Below are 18,406 nucleotides of genomic sequence, written 5' to 3'. Positions count from 1 at the left end.
CATGAATGCTTCTGCTAGCACAGGGAAAAGATGGTGTAAAAGAGTAAGAGGGTGGCAGGCTAGAGACAGAGCATTCATAACAGGATAACGGCTTTTGAACCAGCTGGTTTGGAACACTGTGTTCAAGTTTTTCCTGCAATAAAGAAACTCTTCCCCACCAGAATATCCCACACAGCTTTGCTCTGAGCCCTTTCTACATTATCAGCACATTTTTAGTAATATTTGCAAAAGCAAGTTCCCTAGATAAAAAAGACATTGCATATCGTACTAGAAGAGTCAGCATGTTTGTGTTTCCCAAGGTATTTTATACTCCCCATCCCTCCTTAGGTAGCTGTGGTGCATAGTCACATTGACAAAATTGTGTGTCTTCCTTTTCTGGCAGATTTTGCCCCACCGGTCAGTCAAAAATTCTGGAAATACTGACTTTATAGGACAGGAATTCATTGCCTTAATAGCAAAAGTCATTCCAACTTTATATATGAGACTTACATGAATGTTGTGGGCATGGACAGACTGATCACTGGAGCCACTGAATACCAGATCATTCACAACCTTACAAAAACAAAACAAACCAAAAAGTTTTATTTTTGTAACAAATATGGAAATGGGCAAGCAAGGAAAACATTAAGATGCTGTTCAGCTTCAAGTTGCACTGTAATATTTCCTAAATTTGACATTCTTAAAATCAACAAAGTATGAAAAAAACCCAACATGCACTTCCTTTACATAAAAGTTAAAATGTACCATGCTATCCTAATGACTTTTGACACTGCACAATTGAAATTAGAAGCTGTTAACTTGCAGCCCACCAGGCTAGCTCATCCTACCTACAGACTAGTCTCAGGGACAGCTCTGCAGCAGATCAGGGACCAAGCAAACTGAATGCAGAATACTGCTTCTGCACATGCACAGTAAAGCCCATTGTTTCCTGGAAATACGGGATGTGCTGTGCACTTATATTCTGGTCACATAAGAAAATCAGTGCTCCTGACAAGTACTAATCTAGAGAGGAAGCTTAACAGTTCCATGATGGATCAAAGAAGGGATCAGAGTATGCTGCCATGCAAGCAGGACTAGGCTAGTCCACAGGGCAAAAAAGGCTGTGCCACTGCACCAAAATACATAAAGCAACAAGTGCAATTTATGGAAGTCATCCTCCATCTGTTACATGACAGTGGTCACAGCAAAGCAGTCAGACAAGCATATGTTCCAACTTGTAATCTCAGGAGTCAGAAACCTGTAAATAAGTGCTAATGACTCTTCTATTAAAGAAGAATATTTCTCTAGTGTTACATTTTTTCCAGTTTCCTTTAAGGTTTGTACAATCAGGATCTGTGAAAACTAGCTTCATCTTTTCCACAACTTTCCCTCTGTTGGCAAACTCATGTTTCAAGATTCCCTGAATCTTCCGGCATGAAATAAGCACGCTTCCTGCATACACACCCCCAACAGTTTTGCTGGGAACATGAGATATGGCAGCCAGAGACAATTTTCCTACCAGATTACTCAGTTTTTATCATTTAAAACAGAGAAATACTCCATTTCCTACCACAGCCTGCTGAGATTCTGCACAATTAGATGAGGAAGAAAAAGAAAGAAGCAATACTGTTTTTTAGCATTCTTTGTCAAAAATGTACTTTCAAATACACTTGCCTTCATGCAGAGTATAGTCTTGCTGTGACCCTCCAGGGTTCTGAGAAGCAGCCCGTTCCGTGCATCTCGCACACTTATGGTGCAGTCGTAGGAGCCCACTACCAACAACTTGCGTGCTCCTTCCTGAGCTGTGGCTAGACAGCTCACTGCTCTAGGGCCATGGCATTCAAAGGTATCAACCTGCCTGTTGTTCTGTTAAGGGAGGAAAAAATGGTATTTAAGAATTAAAACTTTGCTACGACACTGACTACACCACTGAGTCCATTTTGTGTAGTGCTTGTTACAGCATCTGATTTCAGTTTAGTAACACACTTTTTCAGCAGCGGTAAGAGTTGTACCTTAACACTAAGTTTCCAAATTAAGGAAATAACTCCTTATGTTGGGCTTCGATTTTCTGGCTTTCAAAAAAAAAAATTTCATTATTTAGTGAAGGCCCAGTAAATACTCCTTTCAAATTAGGACAATGAGAGGAAATAGCGTTATGAGAAAAATGCAAAACAAAATAAATTTGTCGGCATAAATTTGAGAAATTAGTCAGGGATCCATGAAAAGAATAACCAGAAAAATGGTTTATTTAAATAATGATTTTCATTCACCTTTAAATATCACGGAAACTTTTAAATATCATGGGAACTGCTGATTAAGCCTCTTTGCCAGAAAACGACATGAACAAGTCTCTTCTACAACTGCAAATGGAGCAGGCAAAATCACCCACACATTAAAATCTCTCATACTACTTTGATGGGCACAAAAGGAGGATTCACAAATAATCAACTGTGTCAAAAAACATTCATGGCACATGACTGATAGGCCAGGTGGAACCTTAAGGAAAAAGTGACAACAATACAGCAGTTAAGACAACGGTAGCCGGAGGGAAGGGGAGATGGGACAGCTTTGTGCACTGACAAGAAAAAGGACCAAAAGGGGCTAAAGTGACCATTTATACCAAAATACTTAAATTACAAATACAATTACTACTCAAAAGAAAGAAGGGAAAGACACACAAAGTGGAGAGAAACAGTATTGCAACAGCCTTTTAGGTGCTAATATCTAAACAAACTAACCTTTATGCTGAAAGTAACTACACTGCCATTTGCAAGGCCTGCAAAAAGGATCCGCCATCTACTGTGTAAACAGAGTACTCGATCTTCCAATTTAAACTGTTCCATGCACTCTCTGGTCTGGAATAAAAAGAATTATTTAAAGATTTTAATTAACTGAAAACAATTCAGGGAAAAAAGCCTGAAGGGAATGATGATTTTCACCTACAATCTGCATTTTTTGAACCAACAGGGCTGAAGAAAAACATCTGAAAATCTGGTGTCACATGGCAGTTTGACACTGGTTTTCATCAGCTAACTGCCATCTTTGAGACTTGACTGTTCTTCAGCAACCAGTTACAACCCTAAAGGCTTTATTCCAGTCACAACCTCTAATGTATATAGAAGTTTAGACTACAGACTACATATATGTGTGTGTGTGTGTATATATATACACACACACACACATATATATGAATAACACACTGTTACATGCTTGAGTTTGAGGAATCCGCGTGAAGTCCCCTAAAGCGAAGTGCCATGAATCATCAGCCTAAGAGTCAAAAACCTCTGGCAGTTTGCCCCTTGCAGCAGATAATTCGTTTCTAGCCCATCAAGCCCTCATAATAGATTCCTGTTCTCTCTATAGCTGCTCTGTAAGTGCCTTCCATAAGCAATGAAGTTAGACATACAGCAAGACAGATACAATATTCATGGCCAGACAACCATCCTGCACTTCGGTGTTTCCAACATTCAGGATCCTGTCATGCTGTTCTGGCAAAAACTCTGCTGACAAGCTAGCCAAAAGATTAGGATAGTAAATCACCTCATGGTTTGCTGTTTCATATGGGTTTAAAAGGCTTTTTTCATTTGTATTTGCAAGGAAACCCTCACATAAAAAAGCAGTATACGTTAATCAACACAGAGTTTGAGTACCTTGATACTGTAACAGTTGATAGTGTGGTCACTTGAGCCAGTGTAGAGTGCAGCATTCTTCCCGTTTGTCTGAGTGACCAGGAGGCAGTTCACTTTTGAAGTATGTCCTTCAAAGATGGCCACACACTTCCTGCTCTAAAAAGCAATGCACAAGGTCTGTCAACATAAAGGCCCATAATGCCTCTCAGGATCTGCGCCTGACAGAGTAGGGTAGGACAGCTAACAAAAGCAGAACACATGCAGCCATCTATCTCTCCTTACCCCTCACATAGGGAGAAGGAGTTGGGAAGGGAGAGAAAAGAGGTTTGAAGAAGAGAATAAAAAACCTAAGCGCTTAAAAAAGCAGCTGCTTCCTTAACCACACAGTGAGGCTTCACAAAACCAGAATTGCAACCTTGTGACTGCAATTAACGTAACATCATTCCCACAACCTTACTTACAACCAGATTGTAGGCACAAACAGTTTTGTCTGCTGAGCAGGTATACAACAAATTCCCAAAAATCTGAATAGCATTCACTGCAGCCAGGTGTCCCTCAAAGTTTCCCTCTGTAGGTTCTTCATCCTCACCTGGCTCCGAAGACACTTCTGTAGGACAGAGACACATGTACTTTGATTATGTGAACGCACTCAACATGCTACTGTTGTTTGTATTACCAAACAGCAGAACTATTTCGTGGGTTCAGCACCTTAAAGTCAGATTTCACTGTGTCCCACCTAGAGCCTGTAAGAGGCAGAAGGCAATATAAAAATGCCAGAAAGACTTTTTTATGATGTTCAGTCCAGAAAGATCTTTAAAATGGAAAAAGGATTGTATTATTGTTTGTCCTACAGCTCTACAGAGACTGTGGAGCACAAGTGGTTGTGTTGGGAGGGGGCTGGGGGATACGGGTCAAGGCACAAAGTATTCAGTGAGGGATGACAGAATTGAGTACGCATCACTTCCCACTTCAATTTTTAGTGCAGGTTTTTATCTTCAGGACAAAATTCCCCTCTGGAAGCAGTACAACTGAGACTTAACTCAAAGTCCTATATACACAAAGTATCAGAAGAAAAGCTTAAAAGATATACCTGATGAGTTCTTTGATCCTCTTAGTGATGATATAGAAGTCTGCGTCTCAGCCACGCTGTAACACAGATAGAGTAGCGAGATTGGACTTTGCATATTCATTTTCAGATGAAATATTGGTTACGTAATACTCCAGAATAGAAGTTACTCTGCATGTAGTAGAAAATAGGCTGTAACAGATAAGCTGAAAAACTAAACTGTCCATGGAGGGCAGCCTTGTTCTTGCATTAGAGAAATTAGTTGGTAAAAGGACACATTCATCTGTTGGACCCAAAAAACAAATTCAATTTTCATTTTCCCTCTTATTTCACTCCTGAATTAAATTAAAATTTACTGATGTTGCAAGACTTTCTGAATAGGAAAAGTAAAAAAAAAGACAGAAAAAAAGAGGCCTCTCATGAATTTTGTTTAATACTTTTATTTTTGAGAGATCTACAATAATCTTACCTTCTTTTCCTATCATCCCTATAATTTGTGCCAATCTCACTGGTAGAGCTCACTTCATCATAACCAGAGCAAGACGCCTCTAGGACTGCTTGATCCACAGAGCTGCGTGAATCCCTCTTTGATGGACTGTCTGGTTTCTCATCTCCCGACTCGGATGAACCAACATCAACCACCTCGCACTGGGGCGCTGGAACTTCCACTAGTTCCAGAGAAGCATCGCTGTCATTCCCATCTTTGTTTCTTGCTGTTTGAGCAGTAGCTCCATCCTCCTGTCTTGGAGGAGTGGATGTAGTAACTTTTTCTCCTTTAGGAACCTTTCCACCCTTGACTTTCCGGACGGGCTTAGAGTCAATTATATCCTGTTCTGTATCACTGTTCTCTGGCACATGGGCTGCCCTCAGAGTTTTCTTCTTCCTCAACTTTCTCCTCCTCCTGTTCCCTTTTTCTGCTGGGACTACAGTTGTTGCTGTCTGTTGCTCAGATGGTTCTGCTGACAGTTTGGGGCTTTTATCCATTGGCATTTCTAGAAGGACTGAATGCTTTGGAAGAGAAGCGCTACACTGATCCAGTAAAAAGTTTTCAGTCACTCTGTCATTTGCTTCTCTCTTGCTGAAAACAGACAGCGAATGAGGAGAGGTGTTCTCAGGAAGTCCAACCTTTCCCCTGTCCACAGCAGGCTTGTGAACATCTTGATTAGTACGTTGGAAACAAGCTGCCAGCTCTGATAGGGATATGGTTGCAGGGATAACTGGATACACTGAAGTTGTCTGGTTGGTCTCTTCTGAAGAAAACAAAATAGTGTTATGTTCAATCTGTACAACAATAAATATTAATGCAAAATTGCTTTCTCCACATTTTTTTTTTGTTTATACTTAGTTGTGCATGTAAAGTACATATTCCTACATGTTGAAAGCTATGTGCACATGCAGATCTGCTATTTCAGTCAGCTGTCCAGCCTTTAAAAGACATAGCTGGGGAATAAAATGTTTCTTTGTGTACTGAGAAGCAAAGGAATGGGGCACGTCATTCAAGCTGCCAGCTGACTATATGCTTTTCAAGTTCTGACAACCAACCTTTGGTGAATCCTACATTGTTGGCTTAAGATGCTACCACCCTTCACTGTGTGCTCCTTTTACCAGCTGTCACCACTACTGTAGGACTGGTATTAACCAATGCATGCCTAATACATCTCAGCTGCTTAGTGACATAGTTTGAAAACCTTCTGCTTAATCCATCTGCATTAGTTATTTCTACCAAGTAACTTGGACCCACGGTGCATGACCCACGTTGTCATGCACAACTCACACTGCAGCATCACGCCTTCTATCCTGGAAACGGCAGGTCTGTAAGCCATCAGGGTAAGCTTTGTTAGTTCATCTGTGGTGGACTAAGCGATGCGGCAAACACACTCTCTGTGTCATTTAATCTGAAGCTGATATGAACAAATGAATCCAACCTCTCAACTGAGACAGGCTAAGAGCACAGGTAGCATATCACAGCTGTGTTTCTCACACCCTGAAATTCCCCAGTTGCATCTGCAATAACTACAATCCAGAACAGGATGTTTTAAGTTCATATATTGCAGTGCATTTATCAACACGCATGGGAAGCTGGCAGTATTTGAAACACTTCCCTGCTTCAGTCTCTTAAGAAACCAGCAAATTAAAGCTACAGCAATGCTCACACAGAGCTGTTGGACTGTTGAACACATCACAGTAGGAATTTGATGCTTTAGAATTACGCATCCATGTAGAGACAGCTTAAATGTGAACATCTTGCCCCACACCTTTCTCGGATGGGAATATCCAAGGTAAAACTAGAACTTGCTGACAGTGTAGGCTATATCATATTTCAAGTAAATCAATGGAAAGCTGATTTTCCCCTGACCCATAACTGTCATACACAGCTGCAATCTGCTAGAAAACCCTCTATACAGAACAAATAAGTGCTTAAACAAGGTTTAAATGGTTACTGTGTTGAATTAGACTGGGAAGAAGGTACACAAATCCTTAAATTCTGAATCCTCTAACATCGTGCATCCCTCATTTCCCACAGGAAGGGGGAGGGAAGGAACTTGGTCATTTAATACAAAACAAACAGGAAAATAAGAGTAACCAGCAACTTAAACTGAAATTTCTAAAACCAAAAATTATTAATTCTCAGCAACTGGACTACTGCAGGTGTTAGAAAAGGAAGCAGGAAATCACCATGGTAGTGCAAGAAAGCAGAATTACTCAGTTCCACAGTGGGAGAGATTGCTGGTAGTTAGGGGAAACCAAATGCTCCTTCAAAGCCAGGCTGAGCTGACCTCCTCAGGAAGCTGACAAGCCAGATGTTCAACCCCCAGAAAGGAGACAGTCTGCCCTCAGAGAGAATTCCTCTCCCTCAAATTACAGAATTTACCTGGTGGTAAATGCTTATTTTCTCCGCAAATTAGCAAATTCATTTTATGAGAGAGACTCATTTTAAATGTAGCACATACAGAAGTTGATCAATATCAAAATCACATTAATTTGACAAACAATCAAAAGAACATTCTTGATTTTTATGTCAAAAATAAGCTTGTAGAAAACTGACTAATATGGTAATGTGATGAAGCCATTCTTAAACTAATTATTTAAGTAATAAATACAGCTATATATTGAAGGTTCGTCTTCATGAGAAAAAACTAAAACACCTCTTCAGCTTCTGTTGCGCCTGCACAGACACCAATGAAGTCTGAAGATTCTGCAGGCAACTGTGCCACTGCAACTAGTGATCACTAAATCTTTATTCTGAATTTTCCACCTCTAACATGAAAGGAAAACGACACATCTCTTCATTGATATTTAAACGTAACAGAATGGCATATGCCAATAAAAATGGGAAAGCAAGGGAAAGGTAGTAGCTTCCTACATGATAAGTCTTAGCAATGCAAACAAACACAAAAGCTGATTCTTCCCCACCACCAAGTTTACTTTGGCACACAGCCCTAAAGCTTCATAATCTCTGTCAAATCCTCGAAAAAGACATGAAGCAAAATTCACAATACTACATTAACGTAATGTAACACAGTGGAATACAGGAAATGCAATGGTGACTAAATAGCACAAAAAGCACTATTCATACAGAATTCTACACCTGAAGCAAACTGCAAAAAGGTAAAAAAAAAACAACCGTCAAATTCTTGTATTTACAGAATTCTAAGCTTCAATTCAGCCAACATTTATCTGCTGCTTGAGAACAAAAAAACCCTGCTTATAAAAGTAGAAGAGCATGGCTTTTTCCAATAGCCCTTTTCACTTCAGTGAAAAGGGGAAAAAATTGTGTTGGCTATGTTTAATAAGGATCTTACTTACGAATCTCTATCTCAAATTATCTAACTTAAGGGTTTGGGTAAGTGACATTGTTATGGCAGACAAACAACTGTCATTAGAATTACCCTGCTTGACTTTACAGGCTCTTAGGGAAGTAAAGGATGACTGAGTTTTTCATCTTCAGTTTGTACCTTTCACAGTAGCAAGTTGCAGTGGAAAGTACCAACAACATTTAAACCATTGACCACAGACTACAGTATATGTATTTTAGGGGTTTTACACTGTCTAAAAGAGTTAGCACTTTCAGCTATAGCCATTAAGATCTCATTTTTCTGAAGCAGTAGCTCTCTCACTAGTAGCTCAGTTAATTGAGCAGTTTCTCCTCCAGGCAAAAGTGAACATACGCCTTCATTGGTAGCTCTCCCCTACTCAGTCATGTGAGGGGAGTGGGAGTGAACAGCACCTAACATCCTCCTTACAGTAAATAGTTCACTGAAATCACAAATAATATCACACAAACTTTGAACGAGCATCTCCAAACCAGTGGGATTTAGAGAGATGGAGAGGGGGAGAAGACGGATTGATATTTTTGATATCAAAAACTATACTCTTCGTGCTTATCCAGCAGGGCCCAAGAAGAACACTTAATGTAGTTGGTCATGATTTTTAAAAAAATATCTTCAAGCATTCATTTTTCCTTTGTAGGCAGATCTTCAGCTACTAATGCCCAGTAAGTGATGCAGAGTGGAAAACAAAAATTACTGGGGACGTTTTAAGGTTTGGGGTTTTTTTTAAATTAACTGAATTATTCTGAGAGGATGCAACCTTCAAATTCATGTTTGTTCTGTTTTGAAGTAAAACTGAAACCCTTAGGTGCATATGACTAAATTTGCATGTGCTTAACAATTTAAAAAACGTGGAATCCGTTTGGATGTGTTGTAAAGACTATGAAGTTGACAAAGTCCTACACAAGTTAGTGGGAGTTCACCCCTGCCAACAGGCTGCACATCTGAGACCCAACGTATATTCTCCCAGGAAAAAAAAAATTCCTTATTTTCTTAAAGATAATTCTCTTAAAACAAAGAAAGCGCACATACCATCCTTCTGCTCCACCTCTTCTCCTCGTGAAGCACCTGGAGAGCTCTGGAGTACAGAATTCACATTTTCTGGTGAGCCTTTTGGAGACAGAGGTTCTCGTTTAACTTGTACTGAGGAGTCAGGAGGAGCAGCAGGTGTGATGCCAGAAGACTGGAATGATGACAGCATGTTTCCATGAACAGAAGCTCCTAGCGGAGCTACAGAAGAAGACAAAGTGTCCAAAAGGGGAAGGAAGGAACCTGCAGGAATTAAGTCAGTTGTCATCTGAGATTTGCTATTTCTTCTCTCACTTAAGACACTGCAGGAAAGCTGCTCTGACAGTTCAGATGGTTCATACGTTTCTAAAGGCAAAAGACGAGAGAAAAAAAAACCAGAACAAAACGTTCATATTTTACAATAAAATTTAGTGGTGCCAAGAGCTCATTTCTTGTGGAGACACAGACAAGGAAGAGAAAAAATTTGTAAATTGTTCAAAATTTTAAAATATTTTAAAATACGTAAATTTTTTGGTAGTGCCACTAGATGGTACTACCAAAGATGACAGCTCACACTTGAGCAATGAAGACTTCAATATTGAAAGCCTACAATTTTAATCCACATTTTAAATGAGTGAATTCAAGTTAAATGCAATTCTTACAAGATGCTGAGTTCCACTGTTTTATTTATGCATTTATGGTTTTATGGTATTTCATACCTTGTAGCCCCTGCAAGATCTGGATTCTCTGACTTCTCAGTGTACTCATTTCCATGGTTATCTGTAAAACAGTTGTGGTTTAAATCAGTCTTACTTAAGACAGATTTTCAGGCTGCTAACTTCTGGATCAGACAGCCTCAGAAGCCCACTGTTACCTGTTGCTTTAATACAAGGAACCGTTGAACCTCAACATACGCAGCCTGCAGGGCAGCCCTAGCCTGCAAGAGACTGCTGTCCACACTATGCAGGGACTTGCTTAACTCCTCTTCCCTCAGTGAAATAGCCAACAATTGGTCTACCTGAGAACGTTCTGAAAAAGAGACAAAATGTGGAGTATAATTGCACTTGATAATACATTAAAATACATTACGCATATCTCAATAAATGCTACCACCTCAGAAGGTAAAAATCATGTCAATTAGGTCAAGCTTCAATCTGCAGGAATAGTCACATCTGCATGAAAGAACAGCGAAGTCGAGTATTCCTCTTTACAGGATCTCAACCTTGACTCTAGTAACTTCATTTCCATCATAGCTTTGCCAGCACTCACTTAATTTAGTTGAACAAAATCATTCTCTTCCACAAAGATCTTTTGTTGAAGTACATGCGTACTTAAAGTACAAATACACACTTACCATTAATGTAAACAAAAAGGGAAAGGCAAATTTAATCTAAAAAAGATTTCAATTATTCAGTTAATCCAAAGGCCAAGGAAAGGCTTATTAAGAGAAAAAGAACCCAATGATAAAAAAACCCTTTACTATCCAGGATGATTTTGGGCTGTGAGATTCATGTTTGCAGTCTCTTGAGAAAGAGTCTCTGAGCACTGTATTCAGTAAAAGATCCTCCTCCACTCCTTTCGGAAGTTCTCCTTACAGAGATTCTCCAAGCAAATTAAGTTTCAGTTTGTGCACTGCTTAGTTTCATTCAGGTTATAGTTTCCTTTAGTAGCTTTACTACAGTAATGATGACGCTCAACCAAAGTAATGGGAAAGAGAGATTTTACTAAGTCAAATGTGTTATTAGTCTCCATAATAGACACTAGTCATTGAAGATGCTGATAAAAACCCCCACCTTTTCAAGTAGCAAAATATTAGTTCCCACAAGAAGATCCATATTAATTGCCCTGCATTCTGAACAACTCTTAATATAAATAAATAATTTTTAAAAAAGATAAATGGAACATTTGAAACCTATCTTCTGCACCCCAAAGCTCCCAGATGGTGATGCAATGATTTTGTCCCCAAAGAAAACATTCTCTCTAAAACACAGATGGTTAATTTTGATATGTGGTGACATGGATGTATTTGGCATGTTTGCGAAAGACCTGTCTAACATCAGAATAAGTTTTCTTTGGTCAGGAGCAGAAAGGAGTGAGGCATTCCACATTAACTGTCATTAAGGACAGGGAATAAGGAGTCAAAAATTGAAAAGTATTGCCAGAGATGTCAAAAACACAACACAACCCAAGCTATGCAGAGTACAAGTTTTCTGATGAGACCACCCAAAAGTAGAAAGGGAAAGCTGTATGGCTGAATTAGAAGGGAGTGATGGGTGCTTCTCCCTTCAGAACTTCCTAAGAGGCAACAATCCTCTCTTCCCTGAGCAGAGGAAAGCAAAGGTCTCATCTGTGCAACCAGGAACGGGAACTGCAGGCAGAAAGGAGGCACGAAGTCTTCTCTTAGAAATAACTTCTGACAAATTAAGATAGGACTCTTCAGAGAAGAATGTGTTGCAGACCAGAGTGGTCCACCGTATGATCGATCTTCACTAAGAGCCCAAGAACCACCAAAGTAACATTAAGGAACTACCATTTTAGCCAAGTCAAAATACCAGTAGGTATTTATAACCTCTATACCTGATACACATACGTATGATATTCACTCACCTTTTTTACCTTTGATTTTTCTTCTCTTATTCTTTCTTTCTAGACTAGGGATTTCAGGAGAAGATCCCTCCTGCAAGTAAAATAATTTATTAACAAAAGTTACAAAAGCCATTTTGCCCAGGTCAAAAAGTCAAACATCCACTGTCTTTCCACCCATTACTCGTACCCACAGAAAAAAATATGTAATTAATTTTGCACATTTGTGTATAACTCAACCTTCCCTCTGCCCTTAAGAGAGGGAGGACAACAAAGTGAGTGCCATGTTTTCATCTCAGCTAGGAAGAAATATTACATAAGCTGACAGCCTTCTACTTGCTCAGATGTTTAAGACAACACTTGGGTCAGATTTTCTGCTCTACAGTTTTAGCTGAACGTCTAGAGGATTAAACCAGTGAGGAATTAAAATTATCACTTCTGCATATAACAAAACCATTCTGAGGATTTTGATGAGAAACATTTTTTTCCCTTTGGTTAAGTCCCAAGACAGGACAGCAAAACAAATCAGATATAATTTTAATTATATGTGATTAATTAAGGATATAATTTTAAGGATATAATTTTAAGTCTATAATTTTGTAAAAAGGGTTGCCTTTCCTTGCTTGACCACATAACCAGGAAAAGTTAAGCAACCCAAATTTTGAAACACCAAGATCCTCGCTACAACACCAAGTACTTCCACAGAAATACTTTAATAGCTCTCGTTTACCAGCATTGTATGCCAGTTACCAAATCAAAATCAAAGAGCATTTGCCATTCCTACTAATTAAAAAAGATAAAGCAGAAGTCCTGCACTAGGAAGGCAGAAATGGTAAAGATTCTTAAAGAAAATTAAGTCAAACAAGCAAATTAGTTTGAGGCTATCAATGTATGAGACAAACAAATGGAGAAAGCCCTCCTTGCAGAGATCTTCCAAGATTGAAGGACCATTGACAGGGAAAAAGCATTTTTTAGCACACCAAAGCTGGACAAAACTGCACACTTACTCCCGTTGCTCTTCGTTTCTTTCCAATTCCTTGGCTGTCATTCTGCTCAGTACCAGATGTGCAGCTACTGTCTGTAGCTGCATCTATGTTATTAGACACTGCGAGAAGCGAAGCATTATTTGAAGCTGGTCGATTTTCTTCTGAGATTTCTAGTACATTTTGTTTTTCAAGAAGAGGTGTTCTCTTCTCTGGGCTCTCCTGGTCTTGTTTTGTGAGGCCTGTGACCTCAGAGGTGGCCTGTAGGCTGTGTCTCCTTCCACTAGTCTCAGGTCTTTCAGACATAAACTGTGACAAAGGAAGAGATGTCTCCCGCTTCAAGTCAGCCTCAATGTCATCGCTTGCCTTATGCCCAGATGTTATGTGATGTGAGTGGCTGGCTGCAATTATTTGCCTTTGCCCATTTTCTTTTATTTTGGCTTGTTCACTGAAGAATCTATAAGCAGAAGGATTTCTGTCTGCAATGACACTGCTTTCAGAAAAGCTACGTTTTCTGGCTGAGCCAGGAACTGCTAAGGAAATCCCTTCCCACTGAAATCCTTCCAGAGTAGACAGATCAGATTCTTCACCGAGTTCTAGACCCTCTTGCTCATTTTGAACAAGAGGCACCATTTCTATGCCAAACCTTTAACAAGATAAAAATAAGATACACATGTAACAAGCCAGCTAAATCTAGAGAAAAGCCTCCCCCTACCCCAAATGCACATTACTGCTTTAAGAGACCGGGCAACTTATTACACTACTATTCTGTGCTTTCTGTCTCATCTGGCAATGGAATATCTTTTGTGTATCACAAAATTAGATTTAGTGGCTAAGAACTGACAGTGTGATTTCCAAGTCAGAAATCATGTTGTTATAATTACTCCAAGTTTGGAATAAGCAAATATGACATCTTTGCAAGATGTTTCAAGAACTTCAGGTTTAAAGAAAGTTTCAGAAGTGAAGTATTACATAATTGCTTTGTCTAAAAACAAACCCAACTGTGTATCAGATTAAAAGATTAACAAAAGGAGAGGGAGCTTTTATTCTGCCTGCAGCAATACAAGCATTTATTGTACTCCTCAATAAATGAAGAAATAAGCAACTGTCACAGCACTGTTCACACCCTAGTTGCATTTTTACATTCTTCTGCTTACTAGAACTTGAAAAGCAAATATATTGCTAGTGTCCACATTCAGATATTAAGCATGATTATGAACTGATCAGAATCTTTTCTGAACAAAAGACTATTATTACCTACCTATGGATAGACATCCACAGCAGCAAGCAAACATAAAAATTTAGAATTATTTCTAAAAGGCCATGGTATATAGCAAGCTTCATCCTGAAGTCTTAGTTTTAGGATTCTGGAATTCATTCCAGATTTGGAGAAAAACAACCCTCCCCCCTCAACACACTCACACACAGAGTCATTGTTAGATCTGAAAGCTACCAACCTTGGTAAACCTTTGCCAAGTTCCTGTTTCTTCTTGGTTACCTGCTGGATGACTTGATCCCAGTTTACATTTCGCCGGGAAGCACTAAGAATCTGCCTGAGGGTGGGTTTAAGCCCTGAATCCTTCTCAGTCTCACTTCTCCGATGGCCGCTCACATTCCGAATGCGCCGTGCATTATTGAGATTGGGCTCTGGAAGATGTGTCCCGACTTTGCTCTTCAAACTAATATGTCGTGTCAGGTCTCTTTGCAGAGAGGCAGGGAGACCAAGTTTGCTTAAATCTGGAAGAAGGAGGCCTAGTGACTGGCCTCCTCCTTTTTGCAGCTCATGATCTGAAGGATTTTCAAAACCTTCCATTTCAAAGTGATCATGTGACTTGACACGCTCTTCATCCCGTTTTCCTTCCTGTGAGGAAGTTTTCAAATCCACATGCAAATGGTCCTGACTGCTCAATGGAGAAGCTGTGGATTCCATCTGAAATGTAGAGTCTTTTAGATCAGCAGAAGCAATACTTGAAGCAGCCGGCTTTTCATCATCTTCTTTTTCAGAGGTGGCAGGTTTACCTTCTGGAGCGTCACAGGGTAAACAAGAACTACCAGAAGAACCCAACTTTTCAGTTTTTCCTTCTGACTTCTCACTTCCCATTAAATCATCATCACTCACATCTTCTAATGAATCTAGTCTGAACTCATTCTTTGGTGATGCTTTCCCAGTTTCTTCCCTATTCTGGTCACTTGTATCCTTGCAAGAGCTTAAGGGAGCATTTTGCAAGGAATGGTCTAACTGAACATTTTTGGGGTTTTGTTCTGCTTCACTTAAGTTATTAACAGGCTCTCCAAGATTTCTACCAAGAACATCTTTGCTGTCTTCTAAGTTACCAGCACATGCACCATGCAGCTTTGATGAATAAGAGGAGAAACTGTTTGATTCCAAGTTCAGTGCATTCAAATGGTTCTGCTCTTCACCACTCGTTGAGGATAACAGAAGCTTGACATTTTTTAAGAGACTGTTTGTGTCTTGCTTTGAGGAAGATAACTTTATATCTGTGATATTCAGAAGAGGGGATTTCAGTGATGGCATCTTATTACTTCTGCCATCATCTTTGTCAGGCTTTTCACCACTGGAACTGTCTTTCATTACCTTGCAAGAATCAAGGTCATCTGAGGTTACATTAGAAGGGGAAGATGCTTCCTGTTTTTTAAGTTTTGAAAGGCTAACATTGGCTTCACAAGTTTTCCCTTTCATTGATGAATCAGTAAGATGCATAAATATAGAGTCCATTTTATCTGGAGTTTTGGAAACATTATCTTCAGACAGTGGTTGCTGCTCTGCAACCTTCTGGGATGGGTAGGGAGTCCAACGATACATTTTATCTCTGGAAGGACTGCCACTTTTTCCACTGGCTCTTGAAGTTTTGCTTTCTGATTGCTTTGACATACCAAAATCTAATGCCCCCTCAGAAGGAAGTTTATCGCTAGTAAAATCAAGCAAGTCACTCCTATTTTTTCGGTCTCTGTATGGTGGAACATCCGTGTCTTTCTCCTGCCACTGCCGTGCACATCTTTCCTTATTATATTTAATTGGCTCGACTGAATATGTATCTCCCGAGCTTCCAAAATTCCAGCCATTTCCACTAAGAGGACTAGATTTCCAATTTCCTCCATAACTCTTGGAATTCCAGCTAGAAAAATGACCCGCTCCTTCTGAGTGCCAAGTAGAATTTCTCTCCCTAGCACTGTGATGCCAATTCGATGTTCCTCCTCCCCGCCCACTTGGGTGCCAAACATTTCCAGAATTCCCATAGTTATGCCGATTTGAAGAGCTTCCTGAAACATTTTGGTGCCACCCACAGCGTCCCCTTGGGCCACCTGAGTGCCTGTTTATATTAACATTCCTCTGAGAGTGTGAAAATTTGCCTTGTCTAGGACTAATGTAATCATCGTTTTCCCACTTCCAGTCCCTTTGTGATGCATTATGATGATGCCACGATGACTGATCATAAGCTTCTCTTTCTTTGTAAGCAGCTCTTTCTTCTCGCCTTCTCTGTGATCTCCTATCATCACATTCTAATTCTTGGTTTGCACAGTTTGGTTCAGCTTGCCTACAAAACAACAGAGAAAAATCTAAATTCTGATGCCATTCCTCTGAGATCCACAGCACACTAGCCTCATGCATTTTATTTGCACTAGGAAGAAAACTTGGTTTCTTCTTATTAAAAAAAAGATAACTTTTTTTAGGGTTCTGTAGTGTTTGACTTTTGAAACTAATGTTATACCTTTACTTCAGTATGGTATTTCAAAATTGTTCTTACAAGAACAACTGGTTTGGTGCAGGGACGGTTCAATATACTAATTCTTAAATATTGGACTAATAAGAAACAAACAAAAAGAAAGCTTTGTTCTGATGTATAGTCTTTGTAATTTGAGTAATCTTGATAGACAAAAAATTCATTCGTAGTGAGATAATTACTTTTTCTGAACACTATTCTGTTGGTGTTAGATAGCGTAAACTAGAGTGAATTGATACAAAATAGAAAGAAAGTTAGACTGAGGAAAGCAGATATTCAACCTACTGGAGAAAACAATTGAGATCATGTCTCAGTTACTAAAGCTTAAGTCAAAACACAGATGTAGAACATCCACAGAAGCTGTACCTCAGATACAAAAATATTGTCTTGCTGTAACCAACAGACTCAATACACAGCATGCAATGCTGAGTCTGTACGAGCCTCCCAGAAGCACTATCTACTGCCCTTTGGATAGTACTTGCGCTTGGCAACTTACCATGAACACGTGGTAAATTATCACAAGTACATTTAAAGATAAATGCTACAACACTGACAGCTATCCCCAGAGTCAGCAGTCTAAATGTTCTAAGTATTTATTCTACCAAACGAGGAGTTTTTTATTAAAAGTTTTTCTGAAAACTGAGTACAGAAATGCTTCTTTCTGACATTACAGGAATACATTCATTCTAAATCCCTGGAAAGCAAGACAAGAAACTTTCGCTCTACTGCTCAAAACCAACTGATTTGAATAAACTGAAAATTCATATTGTACCATTTGTGTTTTCAACATATTCCAGTTCTGCTAAAAGATGCACAAATAATTACTCTCTAATGATAAATGGCCTGCTGCATAAGATAAAGTGAGCTCTAAGACAAGAACTCAGAGAAATGTTGTCTAACTGATACTATAAATTCTAGGAGATGACTCAACAAGGTTATGATGTAATGGAAACAATTTTGCTGTATTAGTAACTTAATCTGTGTACTTTCTTTCCACAGCCCCCCCCCAAACTGCCATCCAGCAGAGAGATTTTCTAAGATTTTACTCGCTTCAGAATACTACTGTACTGGCAGCACTACTCCTTTACCATAAAACCAGGCAAAGAGACACTGTTGCTGCCTACATTGACCTATATGAAAATGCCACCACTGTGCAAGTAGAACACCCTAGTATGACAGAATGGTGTCAAAACCAAATAATCTCCACAGATCTGTGCACTTGGAGATGCTTATTGAAATGTCAAGCCACAGCAAGCAAGAGCTTCTTACAAAAATCATATGCCCCTTTAAACCATTGCCATGCCATAAATCTACTCAAACAATGTATTCCCAAGTGCAACATCATATTAGCAATGCACACTTGCAAAGTCACATAGAAGATAAAAGGTAATGCTTGTTACTCTCTGCAGCCTTCTATTTCATACTGAGCCACTAGAATTATGTTTAGCTAATGGTAAGCAGAAAGATAAAAAAGGTAAGAAATTTTATTCAAGATTATGGGATTTCAGTGTGCCATTGACAGAGCAATCCAAGTCATTTTAAAAACAGACAGATTAAAGTTTTATAACAAAGCTTGTTCGTCAAC

General features: G+C 39.3%; 1 protein-coding gene across 7 annotated transcripts in view; it reads right to left on the bottom strand.

Annotated features, from left to right (window-relative positions):
- Window positions 1-18,406, bottom strand: part of ZNF106 (zinc finger protein 106) — a 47,481-nt gene that overhangs the window by 9,089 nt on the left and 19,986 nt on the right. For 4 of the 7 annotated variants that reach the window (XM_064462441.1, XM_064462442.1, XM_064462440.1 and 1 more), the window contains 13 exons: window positions 14,536-16,635; window positions 13,103-13,724; window positions 12,120-12,189; window positions 10,387-10,541; window positions 10,232-10,292; window positions 9,537-9,878; window positions 5,144-5,924; window positions 4,699-4,754; window positions 4,070-4,215; window positions 3,630-3,764; window positions 2,718-2,834; window positions 1,654-1,845; window positions 490-552 (listed from right to left, as the gene is read on the bottom strand). In XM_064462441.1, coding sequence (XP_064318511.1) covers window positions 490-552; window positions 1,654-1,845; window positions 2,718-2,834; window positions 3,630-3,764; window positions 4,070-4,215; window positions 4,699-4,754; window positions 5,144-5,924; window positions 9,537-9,878; window positions 10,232-10,292; window positions 10,387-10,541; window positions 12,120-12,189; window positions 13,103-13,724; window positions 14,536-16,635 — 4,840 coding nt within the window. Of the gene's footprint in view, window positions 1-489; window positions 553-1,653; window positions 1,846-2,717; window positions 2,835-3,629; window positions 3,765-4,069; window positions 4,216-4,698; window positions 4,755-5,143; window positions 5,925-9,536; window positions 9,879-10,231; window positions 10,293-10,386; window positions 10,542-12,119; window positions 12,190-13,102; window positions 13,725-14,535; window positions 16,636-18,406 lie in introns of those variants that run through there. The other 3 variants (XM_064462443.1, XM_064462446.1, XR_010374713.1) reach the window with 3 other exon arrangements.

This window comes from Phalacrocorax carbo, chromosome 10, assembly GCF_963921805.1.
Source record: "Phalacrocorax carbo chromosome 10, bPhaCar2.1, whole genome shotgun sequence".
Classification (NCBI taxonomy): Eukaryota; Metazoa; Chordata; class Aves; order Suliformes; family Phalacrocoracidae; genus Phalacrocorax; species Phalacrocorax carbo.
Note: the sequence above shows the minus strand (reverse complement) of the source record. Positions and strands in the feature narration are given on the sequence as shown.